Source organism: Bufo bufo, chromosome 10 (genome assembly GCF_905171765.1).
Source record: "Bufo bufo chromosome 10, aBufBuf1.1, whole genome shotgun sequence".
NCBI classification, from domain to species: Eukaryota; Metazoa; Chordata; class Amphibia; order Anura; family Bufonidae; genus Bufo; species Bufo bufo.
In genome coordinates this window covers 129,409,979-129,427,675 of record NC_053398.1, presented here as the reverse complement: position 1 = coordinate 129,427,675, position 17,697 = coordinate 129,409,979, and the positions used below count along the sequence as shown (strand labels likewise).

The following is a 17,697-nucleotide window of genomic DNA, read 5'->3' as shown; positions in this document are numbered from 1 at the left end:
AGTTTTTGCGGCTCGGATGCGGACCCATTCACTTCAATGAGGCCTTAGCCATTGTTACAATGGATCCGAAAAAAAACCAAAAAACGGATGTCATCCGTTTTTTTTTTGCGGACCGCAAGACACATATGTTCGCGTGCATGTAGCCTAAGGGACTCACTATTAAAGGGGTTTTCCAGTCTGTGCATTACTATCCTTAAAATAATCAGTTACGAAAATAGCTGTAATTTTTGTAATGTATCTTTTGGGTTTTTTTTTACCCTTAATGGCTCTATCTCCTGTTTCGGCGGTCAAATGACCGTGTCCATGCAACTCTAAGTCCTGGGAGGGGGGGGGGGGGGGTATGTCCATGGGCGGGGCAGTGATGGGGAGTGTTTATGTTACTAGCTGGGTGGGAGGAGCTATAAACTAGCTGGGGTGGGAGGAGCTATAAACTAGCTGGGTGGGATGAGCTATAAACTAGCTGGGTGGGAGGAGCTATTAAACTAGCTGGGTGGGAGGAGCTATAAACTAGCTGGGTGGGAGGAGCTATAACTAGCTGGGCTATTACATGGGGCGGTGCTGGAGCTGTGGCAGAGGAGGGAGAAGTGCATCATGGGTTTGGTTGGATACAGCAACAGGAAGTGCTACATACAGGATGGAAACAACCCAGAGGGATTGGTTTACATGGTGAAAACGGGTCAGGAGAGTGCAAATTAAGAAAAGAAAAGCCTGAGGAAGATGTGCATGAGGTTAAAAAAAAAAATCTGATAAAAAACATAGTAATCCTGGAAAACCCCTTTAAAGTGTAAGGCTCTTTTTACATCTAGTTCTCAGATATGTCAGGGGAGTATTCCCCGAAATATGCCACTATAGAAACAAACAAAAAAGCCATATATGTCTGCTGTGCCCCACCGCATAGAAAAGGATAATAGATGATGCATGTCTATCTTATGCCAACACATACCAGTGGGGTCCAAAATAATCCTGACGTGTTCCATATCTCCGACATGCTTGAAAAATGACGTGAACAGAGCCAAATTGAATGATACAATTCTGTCTGCCTACAGCTACCACTAGGGGGAGCTAACAGGGCAGGTTGTAAACATGCACACTACCTGTGTTCTTTCTTCCTATCGCTGCAGAGCTGATAAAATCCCACCGGCCATGATGACCTCTTATCTCGATGCCTGTGAGCTGGAGAAACACCGGAGGCTGGAAGGTGACATCTCTATGTAGTGAAGAAGTGAAACTTCTAGATCTTAAAACGTATCTGTCCCGAATGTTCGTCACAGTGTATTAGTGGAGCTAAAATTGGTGGAGTCTGGGCCGATCGGTTCAGAAAGCATTTCCTAGACTGAGTGCAACGGTGGTGAACCTTCATGTATCGGGTTTTGACAGATTTCTAGTTTCTTGCTGTAAACAAGAATGTCTCTCCTTACAGACAGCAAGCAGAGATCTTGAAAACCGCGATGAGTTGCAACAAAAAGTAAAAAGTAGACTAGTGATTAGGGGATGTGCGCTATGTCGTGTATTAGAAAAAAGTGCCACCTTTATGCCGTAGTGGATCCTTACCAGACATGGGAGCCGTTATGTCATCTTCCATTAACCCGTTAAGGACCGAGACAATTTAAGGGTCCATTCACACGTCCGTAGTGTATTGCGGATCCGCAATACACACGGCCGGCACCCCCATAGAACTGCCTATTCTTGTCCGCAATTGCAGACCAGAATAGGACATGTTCCATTTTTTTAAGGAGCCGCAGACTGGAAGATCGGCGGCGCGCTCCGGAAATGCGTATGCGGACAGCACACTGTGTGCTGTCCGCATCCATTCCTGCCCCGGCTTACATATCAACAAGTGATGACAGGTCTTCTTTAATGGTTTTTATACTGTATTGAAAAACTGTAAAAAAAAAAAAAAAAAATTATTTGGAGGGGGTGGAATATAGAAGAAACGGGATTCCTTCTTTGCTTTTTTTTTTTTTTTTTTTTTTTTTTATGCCGTTCATATTTTTTTGCGGATCAGGACAAAACATATTTTTGTCAATGTACCTAGATGAGCTGTCGTTTTTATCCGTACCAATATTGGGGTACATACAACTTTTTGATCCATTTTTTAGCATTGGGAATGTTTTTTATTTTTAAGTGTTTTCTCTGTGCTGCAGAGGGAACTCGCACCTGCGACTGTTTGAATGCTTGTACTATACACTGTAATACTTCTGTATTGCAGTGTATACTGATTTTACCAGTATCTTATAGCATTTTTTTTTATAGGAGCAGTAAACATGGCCCCTGGCTGCCATGACGGGGACGATTGGCTCCCCGCGCTTGCCTCGTGGGCGGGCGGAGGTTGACCTTCCTTTTTTTTCTTTTATAGTTTAGTCACTATTGACCGCAGCATCTGAGGGATAATTCTGAACCTAGCAGGTGTCCGTGCTGGAACCCCCCGCCGCACACTGAGCAGGCTCCGCTCCATACATGCCCATGTGTCCAGTGATGTGCATATACGTCATTGGTTAGCGTAGGGTTAAGCACATTGTACATCCTACGTGGTTTTCTTTGGATCTGGGAGATGTCTGAGGCTTCTCCTGAATTTCTCCCATTAGGAAATGAGAAGATGGACGTGTCTCTGAACGAGGAGCCCGTGGCCAGGTTACAGGCAGCACTGTGGCAGCTCAGACCCTTCGTCACAGATCCAAAGCGATACGATGGTGTGTGATGAGCAGATGTCTATGGCTGTGTCCTCCTGCACTGAATATGTCTCTCTTGTCCCTGATTCTCCTTCATAACTGTCTAATCAATGTCTTTCCACTCAGAGATCTCCTCTCACATGGCCGTGATTTCTGCCAGACTGGCGTCCGTAATGGAGAGCTCCAGCTTGGACGCTGTTCCCACCATGTCCCCAGTTCTGTGGAGGAGCTGGAGCCGCAGGAGCTGACGGTGAGCTGGTGTCTTCATCGTCTTCTCTCAAGTTCTTGTCTCTGAATCTTACCTTAGTATTCAATTCCTTTGCAGGTTGCCGATTTGCTTCTCACATCCTTTTGCCAGGTGTCATGGCGCCTCCAGCACCAATCCCCCTGACAGGTAATACCTAGGTATGGCAGCAGACAGGACGCCCCTCAGTGACACCTCTACCACCACTGCCCCCTTCATGAGTTGTCACGTGATGATGGCTTCCGGTCCACAGAAGAAATGTCTGCTGCCCCGTCAAGGACCGTTGGCACAATTGTCTATTGGAATCGTGGCACATTAATTCTGTCCTGTCTGTCAACGCTTCTGTACTGATAGTTTGTTACAGTGTATCAGGCCCAGGCTGTTCAGCTTGCAAATGGTTGCCTCGACAGATACAATTATACACTAACTCTCAGCTGTGAGACATGGTGCACGTGGTGAATGTAAAGTTTCCATGCACTGACAGCAAGCAGAGATGCTGCAAATTAGAGAGTTGCTAAATTTGGTTGTGATGCACTTGCCTATTACTGCATGAACCCCCTTTAAGACTTTACTCTTGGGCTGTGTGACCCTCTGCAGACAAGGACCCTGGCCCTCCTTGTACGTGAAGATGCTGTGTGGTCATCCCCGGGCCCTCCATGCCATGCTGAGCAGGACACTGCAGCTCTTATGCCCAGCAGGTGAGTCTTGTAGATATGAGCTAATATGTATATGCGTCTTGTACACGAGGTTCTGACGAGACTTGGGGGTAACACTGGGGTATAATTCTCCTTCTATACATGGCTGAATTATAGGCAGGACTCCTGAAAGATCCCGCATGTGTTGGACTTGCTGTTTTCTCTGTTCACCTCCACGAGTGTCGGGCATCACTTACAAACCCCAAACCTAGAAGTGAATGCATTAGAAAAGTTCTGGGAGCTGGTACTGAACCCCCGTGCCTAATTCCGTCTCTCTAATTCTCAGGTGAGTGCTCTGTGCCTCTGAGCTATCTGTAACTGTGGTCTCCACAATGATCACTTCTGACATTAAAGGAGCATCTGTCAGCAGTTTTGTACCTATGACACTGGCAGGACCCTGTTACTTGTGTGCTTGGCACCTGTGTTGTGTCCCCGTGTTCATATGTGCCCGCATTGCTGAGAAAAATGATGTTTTATTATATACAAACGAGGGGGTTGTCATTACACCTAGAGGCTCTGCTCTCTCTGCCACAGACGCGTCTTCTGCACTTTAATTGACAGGACCAGGCAGTGTAAACGTGCTCACCCACCTGCCTGGCTCTGCAGACCTAAGTGCAGGGGGCGCAGCACGTGGCAGAGAGAGCTGCGCCTCTAGGTGTAATGGCGACGCCCCCGTAGCTCCTAGAGGCTCGTTGCATATAAACAACAATCCTATTTCTCAGCACTGCGGCGGACATATGGGACATGGGACCAACACAGATGCCTTCAGCTGCCAAGTGCACATGTAACAGTCAGCAGTGGTCATGGTACAAAACTGCTGACAGATGCCCTCTAATCCCCATAAAGAGGGCAACACATATGATAGGGGTCATGCAAACTCAGGCAAGGCAGGGTAGGCATTGATCTTGCACCGCTGTGGCTCCTAGGAGATGTAGTTCTGCTCTGCTGGAGAGCCACATGTTTGCAAGGTCTTTTTTTCTTTTCAGGTTTTGCACAAGGTATCAGCAGCAGTTTCCTATGCCTGCTGCAGGTTCCCTCTGCTCTCCCCTGGGGCTTCACTGGACTGCATCCCCCCCTTATTCGTGCGTAAGGTAATTTTTAGTGTTTGATTAGAAAGTAAACTTCCATAAAACTATCATTTGACTGTATCTGCTAATTCCACTGTGTACATAATAAACCTGGTGTAATTCCCTGTACTCTGCAGAGCAGCAGAATATGACAGGCATGGATAACCAAAGTGGTCTGCAGATGGAGACAATATTACGTCACTGAGCTGTAATAGCACATCGGCTGTGCACCGTTACACAGCAGGCACCCAACTCTAACCTCCATGATCGGAGATGGCTCAGATCCCAGCAGTTTATCCCAATTGCAGGGTGCTGAGTACTTGGCATGGCAGCCGGGGGCCCCTTTAAAGGCTGCCATGTCCTAGCCACTAATATATTCTGCCTGTCAGAATGACTGTGCACTGTATTACAGGAGTATTGCACTGTATGTACAATTGAGCTAAAGATTGCATGTTCAGGTCCCTTAAGGGGGCTAACAAAAAAAAAAAAGTTGAAAAAAATTCTAGAAACTTTAAAAAAAAATTCAAAAAAAGTCCCCTTTCTCATTTCATATATAGAATTTGTGTCATCCACAAACCGATCTATTAGAGTACCCCATTATTTAAACCTCAAAGTGAACACTTAAAAAAAAGAAAAAAAAGTTGGAATTGATTTTTGATTACCTTGCACCCGCCAGAAACGGAATAAAAAAAAAAACGATCAAACGGTCCCACACATACATTGGGTATAATGGACAGCTGAGCAGCACGTCTGTCCCTGCGTGTTTTTATTAATCATTTAAAGGGGTTTTCTATTTCTAGGGTATGTTATCATTTTCCGACCTCGGGAACCCTTACCGTGTGCGATTTGTCCTTCCGTCCGTTTTGCATTTGGACGTGTGGCCGCACTGCTCCTCTTCTTGTCTGTACTTTTTCCGCTTGTCTTATCTCTCTGCAGAGGGCGCTGCACGGCTGGCATTGGGGCAATGCGTTACAGTCTGTAAATTCTGCCATTTTTATCACAGCTACAACATCTCTTGCCCAGGCTGGTCCTGGAAGCCAGAGAGGAAGGGTTGATGGAAGAGGAAAAGGATACCCCTGCACTTTGCCGCTCATTGCTCTTTCCTTCATCAGGCTGGAAGGACGCGGCGGTCGCCCTCTGGCGCCAGAGTCACTTTCAGCGGCTGCTAGCAGAGGACACCTTCCAGGTCAGTATTCAGTGACTGCAAACATATAAATGTCTCTGGAAAAGCCGGATGATAATATTTGACTTCCATTATTCCTATAGGGCTGAAAACGCATACAGCTATTTTGTGGCGTTTTTTTCAGCAGTTTTGCGAATTTAGTGGCATTTTTTTTTGCACGTTTGGTTTTGTTTGTTTGGTGCGTTATTTCGGCTCTAGATATGAAGTGGGAAATATGAAATGCAGGGGCCTACAGGCTGCTTTTGCAAGGTGGCGTTTTTTTGTATCTGGTCGCATGTTAAAGCCTTTGACGTATCTCCTTCCCCTTCTCTACAGGGAAAAGCCGTTAAAAAAAAAAAAAAACTCCCTCCACACATTTGTTTTGCAAAAAAATGCCACTAAAAATACAGCACGTGGTACGGAAAAGAGCGCGTTTTTCAGAGCTCTAATGGTGGCCAAACATATCTTTTACGTATAGTGATAGTGTCTCCCTCGCTTGCAGTTATCTTTCAGAGATTGGCTGCTGTGGGAGATGAACCTGGGTTTGGATAATGATCCTTTATGCGACACCGAGAGGTAAGTGTCTGGCAGTGACCATGGATGACATGTCTACCAGATGCTGTGACGACGTGTGCACTCTCTGCAGGCAAGAATACCAACGCTGGGCTTTGAATTCCTGCTTCATCTCTGAATCTTCTGCAAAGGGCGGCTGCGGAAATGACCTGGAGATTGCATGTTCCATAGTGGTTGATGCTGTGCTAGAATTTTGCTGCAGGTGAGAAGTGTCATCGGCCCTATCACAGGATGAACGTGTCTGTATATTATATTAGAAGTCCTGATCACTTATTTCTTGTAGATCTGAATCTAGCGCAGGCAGTCGTCGACTCGCCACAGGGATTGCTTGACATCCTTTGTCGTTTGCAGGTAGGTTCTTGATAGGGCCGTCCCCACCACAACAGCTTATCACCTAATTCTGGCATATGTCAAATCGTTTTTTTTACACAATAAAAGCACACAGAGCTATGGGGACTGGTATTGCGGATGTGCTAGCGGCCATCTAGCAGCCCATGTCCTCAGCTCTATACACAAAATCCCAGTGACAGGTTCCCTTTACAAGGTATCTGACTACCAATCTTCTGAAAAGGTTATCAGCACTGATTGGTGGAGGTCTGACACCCGGGACCCCCGCCGATCAGCGCTTGAGAGAAGCCGCCTCCTTCTTGCTCCTTACCCCATTCATGAGCTGCTCCTAGGCCACATGACCGATAGTTGTGACATCACCGACCTAGGGTGAGCAGCTAGAAGGCCCGGGCTTTCTCAGACGGCTGATTGTGGGGTCCCGGGTGTTGGACCCGAGCTGAATGACCTATTCAGAGTTACAAATCGTAAGGTAGGAAGGTCCTCTGTTCTCCTTTATGTAACTGTATCTGTTTTTGTGGTCCCGCAATCGAAGATCTGCAAAACACTGATACCAGCCAAGAGCCTGACGCTATTTTTTTCTACTGTAGAAATGTCCTATCTTTTTCCGCAAAACGGACAAGAATAGGACATTTTCTATTTTTTGCGGGGCCACGGAACGGACTAACAGACCCGTGTGCATCTTTTGTTGCCCCCATTTAGATGAATGGGCACACATCTGATCCGCAAAAAATGCAGATCGGATGCGGACGAAAACTATGGGCCGTTTGCATGAGCCCTTAGCCAGACCAGCCAAGCAACTGGAGGACCAAGCATATCATTGCAATACATGGGAAACCCATTGTAATCAATAGGAACCATGTAATACCTCAATTCTCCTATGGTGACGCTGCGGAGGAATTGCATCCAAAAGTGTGACATCTTGTAATCTGCTTACTAACAAAAAGGATTGTCCTAAGCGGAGAGCCCCCTCTACAGGACTCCTGCCCTAGAACGCTCTGTCTATACGTTTATTCACTGTATCTGTAATGCTTTGTTTCCCTCTTATCATTCAGGAATTAGTCTGTGATTTGCTCACTGAGTCATGTAATCGTAGACGGATGACTTTCATTTTCAACGTCTTCCATCGAAGATTAGAAGAAACTTCGGACAGCAGAACGAGCGCCCGGCTCACAAGACAAAGAGAACTTGCCATGTGTTCCAGGTAGGGGCTCGCTGAGGATGACGGGCAGAGGTATTTCTAGATTATGGCCAGATGATGGAGGCTTTAAGTCTTTGTATGTAGGATTCTCCTGGGACTCCCATCTACGTTCCTGATCAGCGCATCCTCCAAGATGGGCAACACCAGTCTAGACTGTGAGGACTTCTTCAAATTTGTCAACCAGGAATGGTGAGATACAAATACATATGAATGGAGCCCCACCTACGCATCAGTTAATAATGTCCCCTGAGTGTCCCCAAGTGCATCGGTGCAGGAACCACTTGCTGAATTCTGCAAGATAGTCCAACTAGGAAAAAAGGGTTTCCCGCAGGTCTAATAAAATCCAATTATTTTATTCAAAAGTATTAGAAAAATAGCAACATGCAAGCAGCATCGCCACCATGTTTCAGACAAATGTCCTTTTAAAGGAGTTGTTTCCTCTAAGACAATGGGGACATATTGCTAGGTTATGTCCCCCATTGTCTGACAGGAGCGGGTCCCATCTTAGACCTGCACCTATCCCAAGAACGGAGCCCTGAAATTGTTGGAGGGCGCACTGTGAATGTGCAGCGCCCTCCCTTCATTTCTATGGGGCCGCCGAAAACAGCCTCGGCCATTTCCATCGGGCCCATAGAAGTGAATGGGAGCGGTGGCCGGTCATGCGCCATGCGCTCTTATTCACTTCTATAGGGAGGGTGCTTAGTGGTGGCCGGACCGGAGTGCTCCAGCCACCACTTTGCGGGGCTCCGTTCTCGATATAGGTGCTGGTGCCAGCGGCAGGGACCCACACCTATCGGATAATGGGGGCATATCCTAGCAATATGCCCCATTGTCTCAGATGAGACAACCCCTTTAATCATGCATAACCATGCAAATCATCAGAACCTGTTAAAAACACCAGTCATCCATAGCATCAGACTACACGAAGCAACATCCATTCTGAGGCAGAGCTATCCACCTGCCACGAAGGGAGCAGCGTCATTTCCACGTCTACAGTAGTTACCTATTTTGAACCAAGCACAATATACTGGCTATGATTATTGGTGGAGGATGCCGCTGTGTAGCCAAAAAGGGGCGCACGTTAGCCAATATTCTGTCTCCAACAGGGGAGGCAGAACTTGGCTCCGTCAAAAGGGTTTCTGTAATTGTGGGGGTGGTCGGTGTCATATGTGCAGATATGCGTTTAAAACGTCCAGCATTAGGGACAATTTCATGGTTGATAGTTTTATCGATTGGGACTCTCCTCACATTGTATATGTTATATGTGATCTGTACTACTAGAAAACTCAAACGTATATCTGAACATCTATCTTATATTAATAAGAAATCTGGCACCGCTTCAGGAGCCGCCAGGCACTTCATTGATTTACATGACAGTTCTAAAGACTATTTTACAAATTTTGGTCTAGAATGGGTTAAATGTCCTTTACAGGGTGGGAAATGGAAAAAAAAAATGCTGCTACGGGAGGCATTTTGGATACTAAAGTTAAACACAAGATATTCCAATTGACTTAATTTTAGAAGTGGTTTGTTATACATCTACTAAAGTGTGGGATTTTTTTTTCCTTTGATATCTCCATTGATTCCTATGTCCAGGTTTCTGTTTCCTTCATTGCAGGTGGATAGCTCTGCCTCCTACACGATGAGGCTTCATGTAGTTTGATCCTATTGGATGCATGTGTTTTATCAGGTTCTTGTCAGAAACACGTTGGCGGTGCTGCTGCTGCATCGCGCTATTTATTTATTTATTTTTTTAATAAAAGAAATGGATTTTATATTGATGTGCAAAACCTTTTTTTTCCTATTTGAATTGGTGAGATAATAATCCGCTAAATTTACCTGAACTGCGCCCATGGATTGCCTATAGGCCATGGAATATGACGTCTCCCTCATGTTACAGAAAAACCTTGGTCAGTGCGGGTGCGCTCTACCGTATGACATCACTGCTCACTTTTTTCGGGTAAGGCAGAAGTTACGCTTTGTTATGCTGTGAGCAATTCTTCTTTGTTGCTGGTGTTTGCATGTAGGATTTTTTGCTTCTCTTCAGGGTCTCCTGGGGGCCAGTACACAGTGTGGGGATCCGAGAGGGGCTGTGGACGCCATACTCTGCGCAGCTCATTCCCAATGTCCCATCATCCTGACCTCGGCTGCGGTATGTCCTGCCGATGAAGGGAATAATCTCAGGTAATTCCTTGTCCAACTGGAAAATGATTTCTATCTGTTTTATAGCTTTGGTGGCCAAAGCTGGGTCCGGCCATTGATTGTCAGTGGAGCGGTCTACTCGGAGGGAACCTGCCCAAAGAGATTGAGACCCTGAGGGAAATTCAGAGCGACGTGGACAGGTTAGCGTCTGTGATGCTGGGACGTGTGGTGCTGGAAGTGACGATCCGCCACTTATCTGTCTGTCTGGTCTTGTCCTTCAGATGCCTCACACGTGACACTTCTCTGCCCCTCACTCACACCACGTGGCTCTCGGCTGCCGTCCTGCATTTCACCATCAGGAAAAAAATGGGACATGAGAGCGTTTTACAAGTACTGGGCAGGAATGCTGTGCAGGTGAGAAGAATGCAACCATTTACAGACACATTATGGGGAGATTTTGCAAAACTTGGGTTGGGCAACAAACTCTCCCTTGCGCCGGTCTTCATAACGCTTCAACCAAAATGAAGGAAGCAGCAAAACGATATTCCAATCCCATCAGCTTTCCCTTTTTCCCTGCAGATGTTGGATTTTTTGCTGTTTTTCTCCGTTCTGGATCTCATCTCTGTGATACTGAAGGTGAGGGACTTGATTTTGACTAATATTCTACTATTCTCGGGTTTCGGCAAATAAAGCTTTATTCCTTGTATACACTTTATGTATGAATTCCTTGTGGTTCTCTGCTGTAATGTAATGGAGGAGGTCACGCTGATCCCAAGCCAAAGTGAGGTCTCCCATTGGATTACAAGAAGCAGCGATTTTGAAAACCACAAGGAATTGATACAGAACTAGGAGAAAATTCAGAACCTGGCGAACTGCTTTTGGTCTGGAAACGCACATGCAACTTTTGGGGCAGTTTTTATCCCAAGCTACAAGCAGATCCAGGAAGGAGTGTAAGCTCTGCCTATATATTGCCTTGGCAGAAAAAAAAAACGGACACAGAACGGCATGTGTGATGGTAGCCTCTTGTCTGAGGGCCTGTGGGCAGGGGTTGTCCTAGTGGGACCCAAACATTTGATTAAATGTATAATGCATTTGTCTTTAGGGAGGAGAAAGACTCAAAAAAGTGCTTGACCGTTGTCTGTATATTATCGATTGTCTGGAAGAAAGAGGCGGCAGCTGGGTGACGGCCTTCCAGCCAACAAAGGAAAAGCGTGAGTGGGGAAACTGGACCTGTGCGACGCCCTCATCACACTGCGGTTCAGGATCTGTGGTCGCATTACAGCCGTCTGAATGAGGCCCTAGGCAACGTTCTCCCTGCGACTGGGTTCTAAACAGAAAAGTATGATGGAAACATTAGGGCCTCTTCCACACGTCTGTAATTACATCCGTGACAAGATGGTTGGTGGTTCATCCGTTTTCTGGCCTCTGTGTGTCATTCATGTTTCACAGACCCAGACAATGTGAGTGATGGATCTGTAATCACAGAGAAAATAGTGCATGTGTCTGTTGTGTGAATACAAACATTATGGGGAACCTGTCACCTCAAAAACCGCCAGCATTGCCTCATAGTAGCCCTCAGTCTGTTAATAATCATGTTTGATCCGTTAGTCTGATGCTCCATAGATTCATAAAACGATGTTTTAAGCGCCGTCAGCGCTATCTTGCCAGTCAACTTGAAGTCAAGGGGACAGTGGCTTCCTTTCTTAAAGTCAAGGTAAGCACGCCCCGTAACCATCCCCTCTTTTGTTAGATTGACAGCCTGCAGTGCGGCCGGGACCGCAGAAGTCTCGCGCATGCGCAGTGCGCCGCTGAAACCTGGCTAACAGCGGCAGCCGGAGACAGGATCGCACTTAACCAAGGAGCGCACGCGCGAGACTTATGCAATCCCGGCCGCACTGCAGGCTGTCAGTCTAACAAAAGAGGGGACGGTTAGGGGGCATGCTTACCTTGACTTGAAGCAAGGAAGCCGCTGCCCCCTTGACTTCAAGATGGCGCTTAAAACATTGTGTTTTGAATCTATGGAGCATGAGATTACCGGATCAAAGATATGATTATTAACAGACTGGGGGCTACTACGCTGGCGGTTTTATATGCGTTTTTGAGATGAAAAGTTCCCTTTAAAGTCAATTCGCGATAGTGGCGAAAAAAGATAGGAAGGCGCTCATAGGGTAATAGGTTCAATTAAAGATATGAAATCAAAACATCGAAAATTATGCTCACCTTCTGGTGTTGTGCATACGTAGGCACAACACTCGTGAGAACAAGGGGTCGGTGCAGCCGGTATCTTCTCAGTCCTCGTCGGTGGAGTAGCCTAAGCTCCAGAGGAGTGATATATATTGCAAACAGAAAAAGATTGATGGTGCACTGGTGTGGTGCACCAATTGATACCTTCCGGCGCAAAAACACGACCTCGGTGGATAGATAAGGGGGTCTTTTATTGATGATAGACTTAGTCTATCATCAATAAAAGACCCCCTTATCTATCCACCGAGGTCGTGTTTTTGCTCCGGAAGGTATCAATTGGTGCACCACACCAGTGCACCATCAATCTTTTTCTGTTTAAAGTCAATTGATACGGGAGAGGTCCGCGGAGACCATGGACTGCACACGTCTGCGATTCACTGATGTGTGGAAGAGGCCTTATACATGATCTTTTCTGTCCAGATTTTGGCTTAAAAAGATTCAAAATTATGATAAAATTTTTACAAAATATACATTTTTATAACGTGAAAAAAGTTCTAGATGTCTATATATGTGGATGTAGAATACTGGGTGTATTTAGTCCCCAAATGGCGTTTCAGGGAGCCCTTCTCATCACTCCTGCAGTTCTGATATGACCACATTTATATACCATATGGCAATAGACCATTACTAACATAAACCTATAGAACCGGAAGCAAATAGTACACATCACTGAAGGGGTTCTCCAGGAATTGAGAAAATTAAAATACGAAAATATTACTTTATTATAAATAAATTCCCAAATACCTTTCATTAGTTATAATGGCTTGTTTTCTCTGGGGAGCAATCATCAGGAGAAATAAAATGGCCGCCGTCCTATCACTACACACAAAACCTGTCCTAATCACACAGGAGGACAAGTTACTTCAGAGCACTGAGCTAAAGAGCTGCCTTATCCGCCTCTCTACTTGTCAGGGATTATGATCCTGAATACAGTTTAATATAATCTTCAGCTGAATCTCTGTAGGAATGGAGTTCATGATGAGACGTGGCTGTGATTAGGACATTTTTGTGTGTACTGATAGGACGTTGACCATTTTATTTCTCCTGATGATTGCTCCCCAGAGAAAACGAGCCATCATATTTAATGAAAGGTATTTGGGAATTTATTTATAATAAAGTAATATTTAGGTATTTTCATTTTCTTAATTCCCGGAGAACCCCTTTAAGACAGAGGATATAAGATTTACCTGTGACCAGGAGGAGATGACTCATATAAATTCACTTGCTCTCAGATATGACGGTTCTTCACCAGGCGGCCTCTGCCGAGTTCTGTAACCTGCTCCCTCTGGCTTTCTTCAGGTGAGTTCTCTGGCAGCAGGAGGAGGACATATTCTCCCCTCCGTAGACGCCTTTTACATTTCTCTTCCTACTTACAGTTTGGCTGCTCGTCTTCCACTGGAGAGGGCAGAGGTGCAGCAGGACTTTGTGTGTTTTGCCCTGGAGATGTATGACGGATTTGGAAAGCTCTTTCTTGATGGAAATCCTCTCCTGGATCAGGTACAATATTCAGGCCAGTGGGGACTCCACGTCCAGAAATTATAGCTTATTCTACTTATTGTGTCTTCAGATGGACACCAATGAGGTTTTCAGCAATGGCCACCAGTTTCTGCTAAACTGTATACGGAAGTGCCCACCGCCCAGTGGAGTATTCAGATTCCACCTTCCTCAGGTAAGATATATCTCATGGCAGCAGCCACCGCCTAAATCTTTTGCAATGTGTAGGGTTACATTCCCGGGCAAAATCTGCATGAGACACACGGATCTTTTTGTAAATGAAGGACAGATGTGGCTGAAGCTGTGAGTTGCAGGCCTTCTCATTGCAGCAGAGCAGGGCAACCCTTCCTTTTCATATGGACCATTACCGCTCTAGTAGCCTTTGTGTGGGGTACAGTTACTTCTGTACAGTTTAGTGTGTTGCATGGCTTTGAACACTTTTTCCAAATCCGCCATATTTTAATAGTTTGGGTGTATTGGGACACGGTTGTGCCTGTGATCTTTGTCTATGTGGAAAGGGTGGTGATTGTCATTTTTAAAAATATTTAAGAAGGTGAGTTTATATATATTATTTTTGTCCCTGGCTGTGACGTTCTCCGCTGCGATTGGACCGTGGAACAGCCAGGGAGAAGGAGACGCCCATTGAGAAACAGGGCAGTCTCCTCCTCCCTGTACCGATGCGAAAATTAGCATACAGGACGGGAGAATTTAACGGGGGCCACAGCGGTGCCCAGAAAAAATAGTAAGCGCTATTAGATCCCCGCTGTATGCCCTACATACCCTGATACTTAGTTTATAAAGTCTGGACCCATGAAAGGTCCTCTTTAAACTGCAATGAATTACCACTGCTGTGTATGAGTCACTATGTTCCAAGGGAACCCTGCCACCTGCAGGCCTACATAGGAAATACAGCTGTAATAGCATGGGATCCTTCAGAGAGACCCAGGCTATTACAGAGACTGAATGGCTTCCCCAATCTCTGCACGTCTGTGTTATCACCAATCGGACATTAGCTACGGCTGTGTAAAACTGAAGAAACTCGGTAGCTGTGGCGCATGCCATGCTTGCAAGTAGGCGCCATATTTAAATCCCAGACTTCTGCTGTTCATGTATGACAGCGTTCCTAAAGGGATTAATATGAAAGCAAGACCACTGTTGGATCAGTTATGGCAAACCTGCGGCTCTCCAGCTGTTGTAAAACTACAACTCCCACCATCCCCTGCAGTAGGTTGGTAGTTGCAGGCAGTCTAGGCATGCTGGGAGTTGTAGTTTTGCAACAGCTGGAGAGCCTCAGGTTGGCCATCCCTGAGTTATGGTATCTTGATATGGTTCCTGATTGGTGCCACTGAGAAATGGTTCTTTTTTTAATATGAAAATGAGAGGTGTGGTACACCAAGGGCTTCACTGTTGCACCTTATCGCTGCCAGCAGCTCCGTCTGGCCAGGCAGTGATGTAATCTTACCGATTCCCAAAACAACGGCGGTGAAACAGAGGCAGGCGAGATGACATCACTACTTGGCCCTGTGACGCAAAGTTGGTAGGGGTCTGGCAGCGCTGAGGAGAGGTGCAATGGTGATGCCCTCGTTGCACCAAACAGCTCATTTGCATATTATAAAAAGCAGCATTTCTCAGTAACCAATGCACCAATCAAAAAGGGCATAAAAACCTTTGGATCAAAATCCCAGAATGCATCTTTTATAATGAGTCATGTAGTGTCAGATTGCAACAGCAACACCCAGGACAAGTGTGCTGCTGTTTCTGGCAAAAAATATTTTGTAACCCTGGACAACCTGTTTAACCCTGTGATTGTCCATATTGCCTCCTTCAGCGGTGGTCGTGCTTGCTCCGGCCTCTCTGGTTACCCGGACCGGGGGAGTGTGCAGCAGCTCCCATCACGGCCACCTCTTATCAGAGCTGCAGAGGTGGTCGTAACCTCTGGAGACAAGCAGTGTATAATGCGACAGAAAATTTAATCCAGCCAGCAAAGGAGGCAATATGGACAATCACAGTACATTAGGAAGTGCCTTGTATTCACTTTCTCCACATAATGCTATTTACTGAAGTGAGACGACCCCTTTAAGCATAACCGTTATATAGTTCTTCTAGTGATAATAGCACATGTTGCCATATAGTGACTTATGTATACTGTGCAGATGGCGGATTCCTGGGAGGACAAGGACCCGGAGCTCGCAGCGCTGCTGAGGAACGTTCTCCAACGATCATATGATGAAGACCTATCTGAGGAGCCTGATCTCTTCTAATCCATGAACTTTACTTGAGCTCTAAATCTACTAAGGTCCCTTTTCACCCAGCTAAAAACTCCTAAAGAGGTAGTCCAGAATTTTACTATTGATGGCCTACCCCCCACAATAGGCCATGACTATCTGATCGACTGCGGTATTACATCCCCACTGATTAGCTGTTTGGCAGTAGCTCCGGTGCTAGAACTAGAGTTGCACCCATTGTGTAATGGATGGGGCTGTGTAGTTCTGGCACCAGAGCTACTTGGAAGAAGCTGTTCAGCGTGGGTGCCCTTGCAGATCCGTGTGAAAATCTGGAAATACCCCTTTTAAGGGCTTTTCTCTTTTTGGATATTGATCTATCTGCGGGAGTTGGACCCCTGTCAATCTGAAATAGAGGACATAGGAAAACAGACAACCCCTTTAAAAGGAACCTGTCATCAACGTTATGCTGACCTCACTGAGGGCAGCATAAAATAGTGACAGAAATGCTGATGTCAGCGGTGTGTCACTCATGAGCTAAAAGTAAGTGGTTGCCGAGAACCTGCATCATAATCATTGCAGCCCAGGCCTTGAGAAGAGTCAAATCCACCTGAGAAGAGTCCTGGTTATTATAATCTCCCGCTCTCTCATCCGTCTACTGATGACTGGCAGTTCTCTCCTAGAGAGAAGGGGAGAAAACTCGGTAGAAGAAAGACTGTCAGTCATCAGCAGGAGAGCAGGAACTTATGAATAACCAGGACTCTTCTCTGGTGGCCAGGACTCTTTTCCAGGTCCAGTCTGCAATGATTGTGATGTTGGTCTACAAGCTTCAAGTCCTCATTTAGAGCTGGCTATGCAGCCACACTCCATAAAATTGAATCTGCTGGTGATAGCATTCTACCATCTCCAGCAATCCCACAGAGAATGGATGGAGCAGAAATAGTCATGTGCGACCTGCCACTCCGTTCATCTGGGAGGACAGGGATCCAGCAATCAGATGCTCATCCCAAACAACCCCTTTCAGCAAGGTACGGTTTATTCATATATGTGGATTTTCTGAAAACCAAACCATTTAAATAAAGCCTAATGCAGGAATCAGCAACCTTCGGCACTCTCTAGATGCTGTAAATCTACAACTCCCAGGATTCACACTTACTTGGCTGTTCTTGTAACTCCCATAGAAGTGAAAGGCGGATTCTGGGAGTTGTAGTTTTAGAACAGCTGGAGGGCCGGAGGTTGCTGATCCCTGCCCTAATGCGAAATGTTCTATTTTTCCCCCGAGTTATACCAAGGAGCTTGACCTGAAAGGGCTGTAATTTATCAAATACTGACCCTTCAAACGTGTAAATAATTTATTCAAAAGCTTTCATACCTGTTAATATCATAAATTATTCACCTGTCTATGTACGTTCATGTTATCTGGTAAGTCACTCCGCACACAGGAGCGAAGCCTGCACTGCTCTGCAGCGACCCACTTATTTCCAGGGTTAGGCCTCATGCACACGACCGGATGTATTTTGTGGTCCGCAAAAAATACAGATGACATCCATGTGCATTCCTTATTTTGCGGAACGGAACAGCTGGCCCCTGATAGAACAGTCCTATCCTTGTCCGTAATGCGGTCAATAATAGGACATGT

General features: G+C 45.9%; 1 protein-coding gene across 1 annotated transcript in view; it reads left to right on the top strand.

Annotated features, from left to right (window-relative positions):
• Window positions 1-16,124, top strand: part of FANCA (FA complementation group A) — a 45,137-nt gene extending 29,013 nt beyond the window's left edge. Inside the window, 27 exon segments of the mRNA XM_040408952.1 lie at window positions 1,122-1,198; window positions 2,586-2,690; window positions 2,796-2,888; window positions 2,891-2,919; window positions 2,995-3,026; window positions 3,028-3,063; window positions 3,511-3,611; window positions 3,730-3,800; window positions 3,802-3,867; window positions 4,595-4,699; window positions 5,679-5,861; window positions 6,340-6,413; window positions 6,484-6,612; window positions 6,668-6,761; window positions 7,811-7,959; window positions 8,041-8,145; window positions 9,553-9,610; window positions 9,824-9,916; window positions 10,004-10,108; window positions 10,186-10,298; window positions 10,380-10,512; window positions 10,678-10,734; window positions 11,201-11,309; window positions 13,575-13,641; window positions 13,719-13,839; window positions 13,910-14,011; window positions 15,990-16,124. Of these exon segments, the coding sequence (XP_040264886.1) occupies window positions 1,122-1,198; window positions 2,586-2,690; window positions 2,796-2,888; window positions 2,891-2,919; window positions 2,995-3,026; window positions 3,028-3,063; window positions 3,511-3,611; window positions 3,730-3,800; window positions 3,802-3,867; window positions 4,595-4,699; window positions 5,679-5,861; window positions 6,340-6,413; window positions 6,484-6,612; window positions 6,668-6,761; window positions 7,811-7,959; window positions 8,041-8,145; window positions 9,553-9,610; window positions 9,824-9,916; window positions 10,004-10,108; window positions 10,186-10,298; window positions 10,380-10,512; window positions 10,678-10,734; window positions 11,201-11,309; window positions 13,575-13,641; window positions 13,719-13,839; window positions 13,910-14,011; window positions 15,990-16,097 (2,515 nt within the window). The 3' untranslated portion in view covers window positions 16,098-16,124.
• The last annotated feature ends 1,573 nt before the right edge of the window (window positions 16,125-17,697 follow it).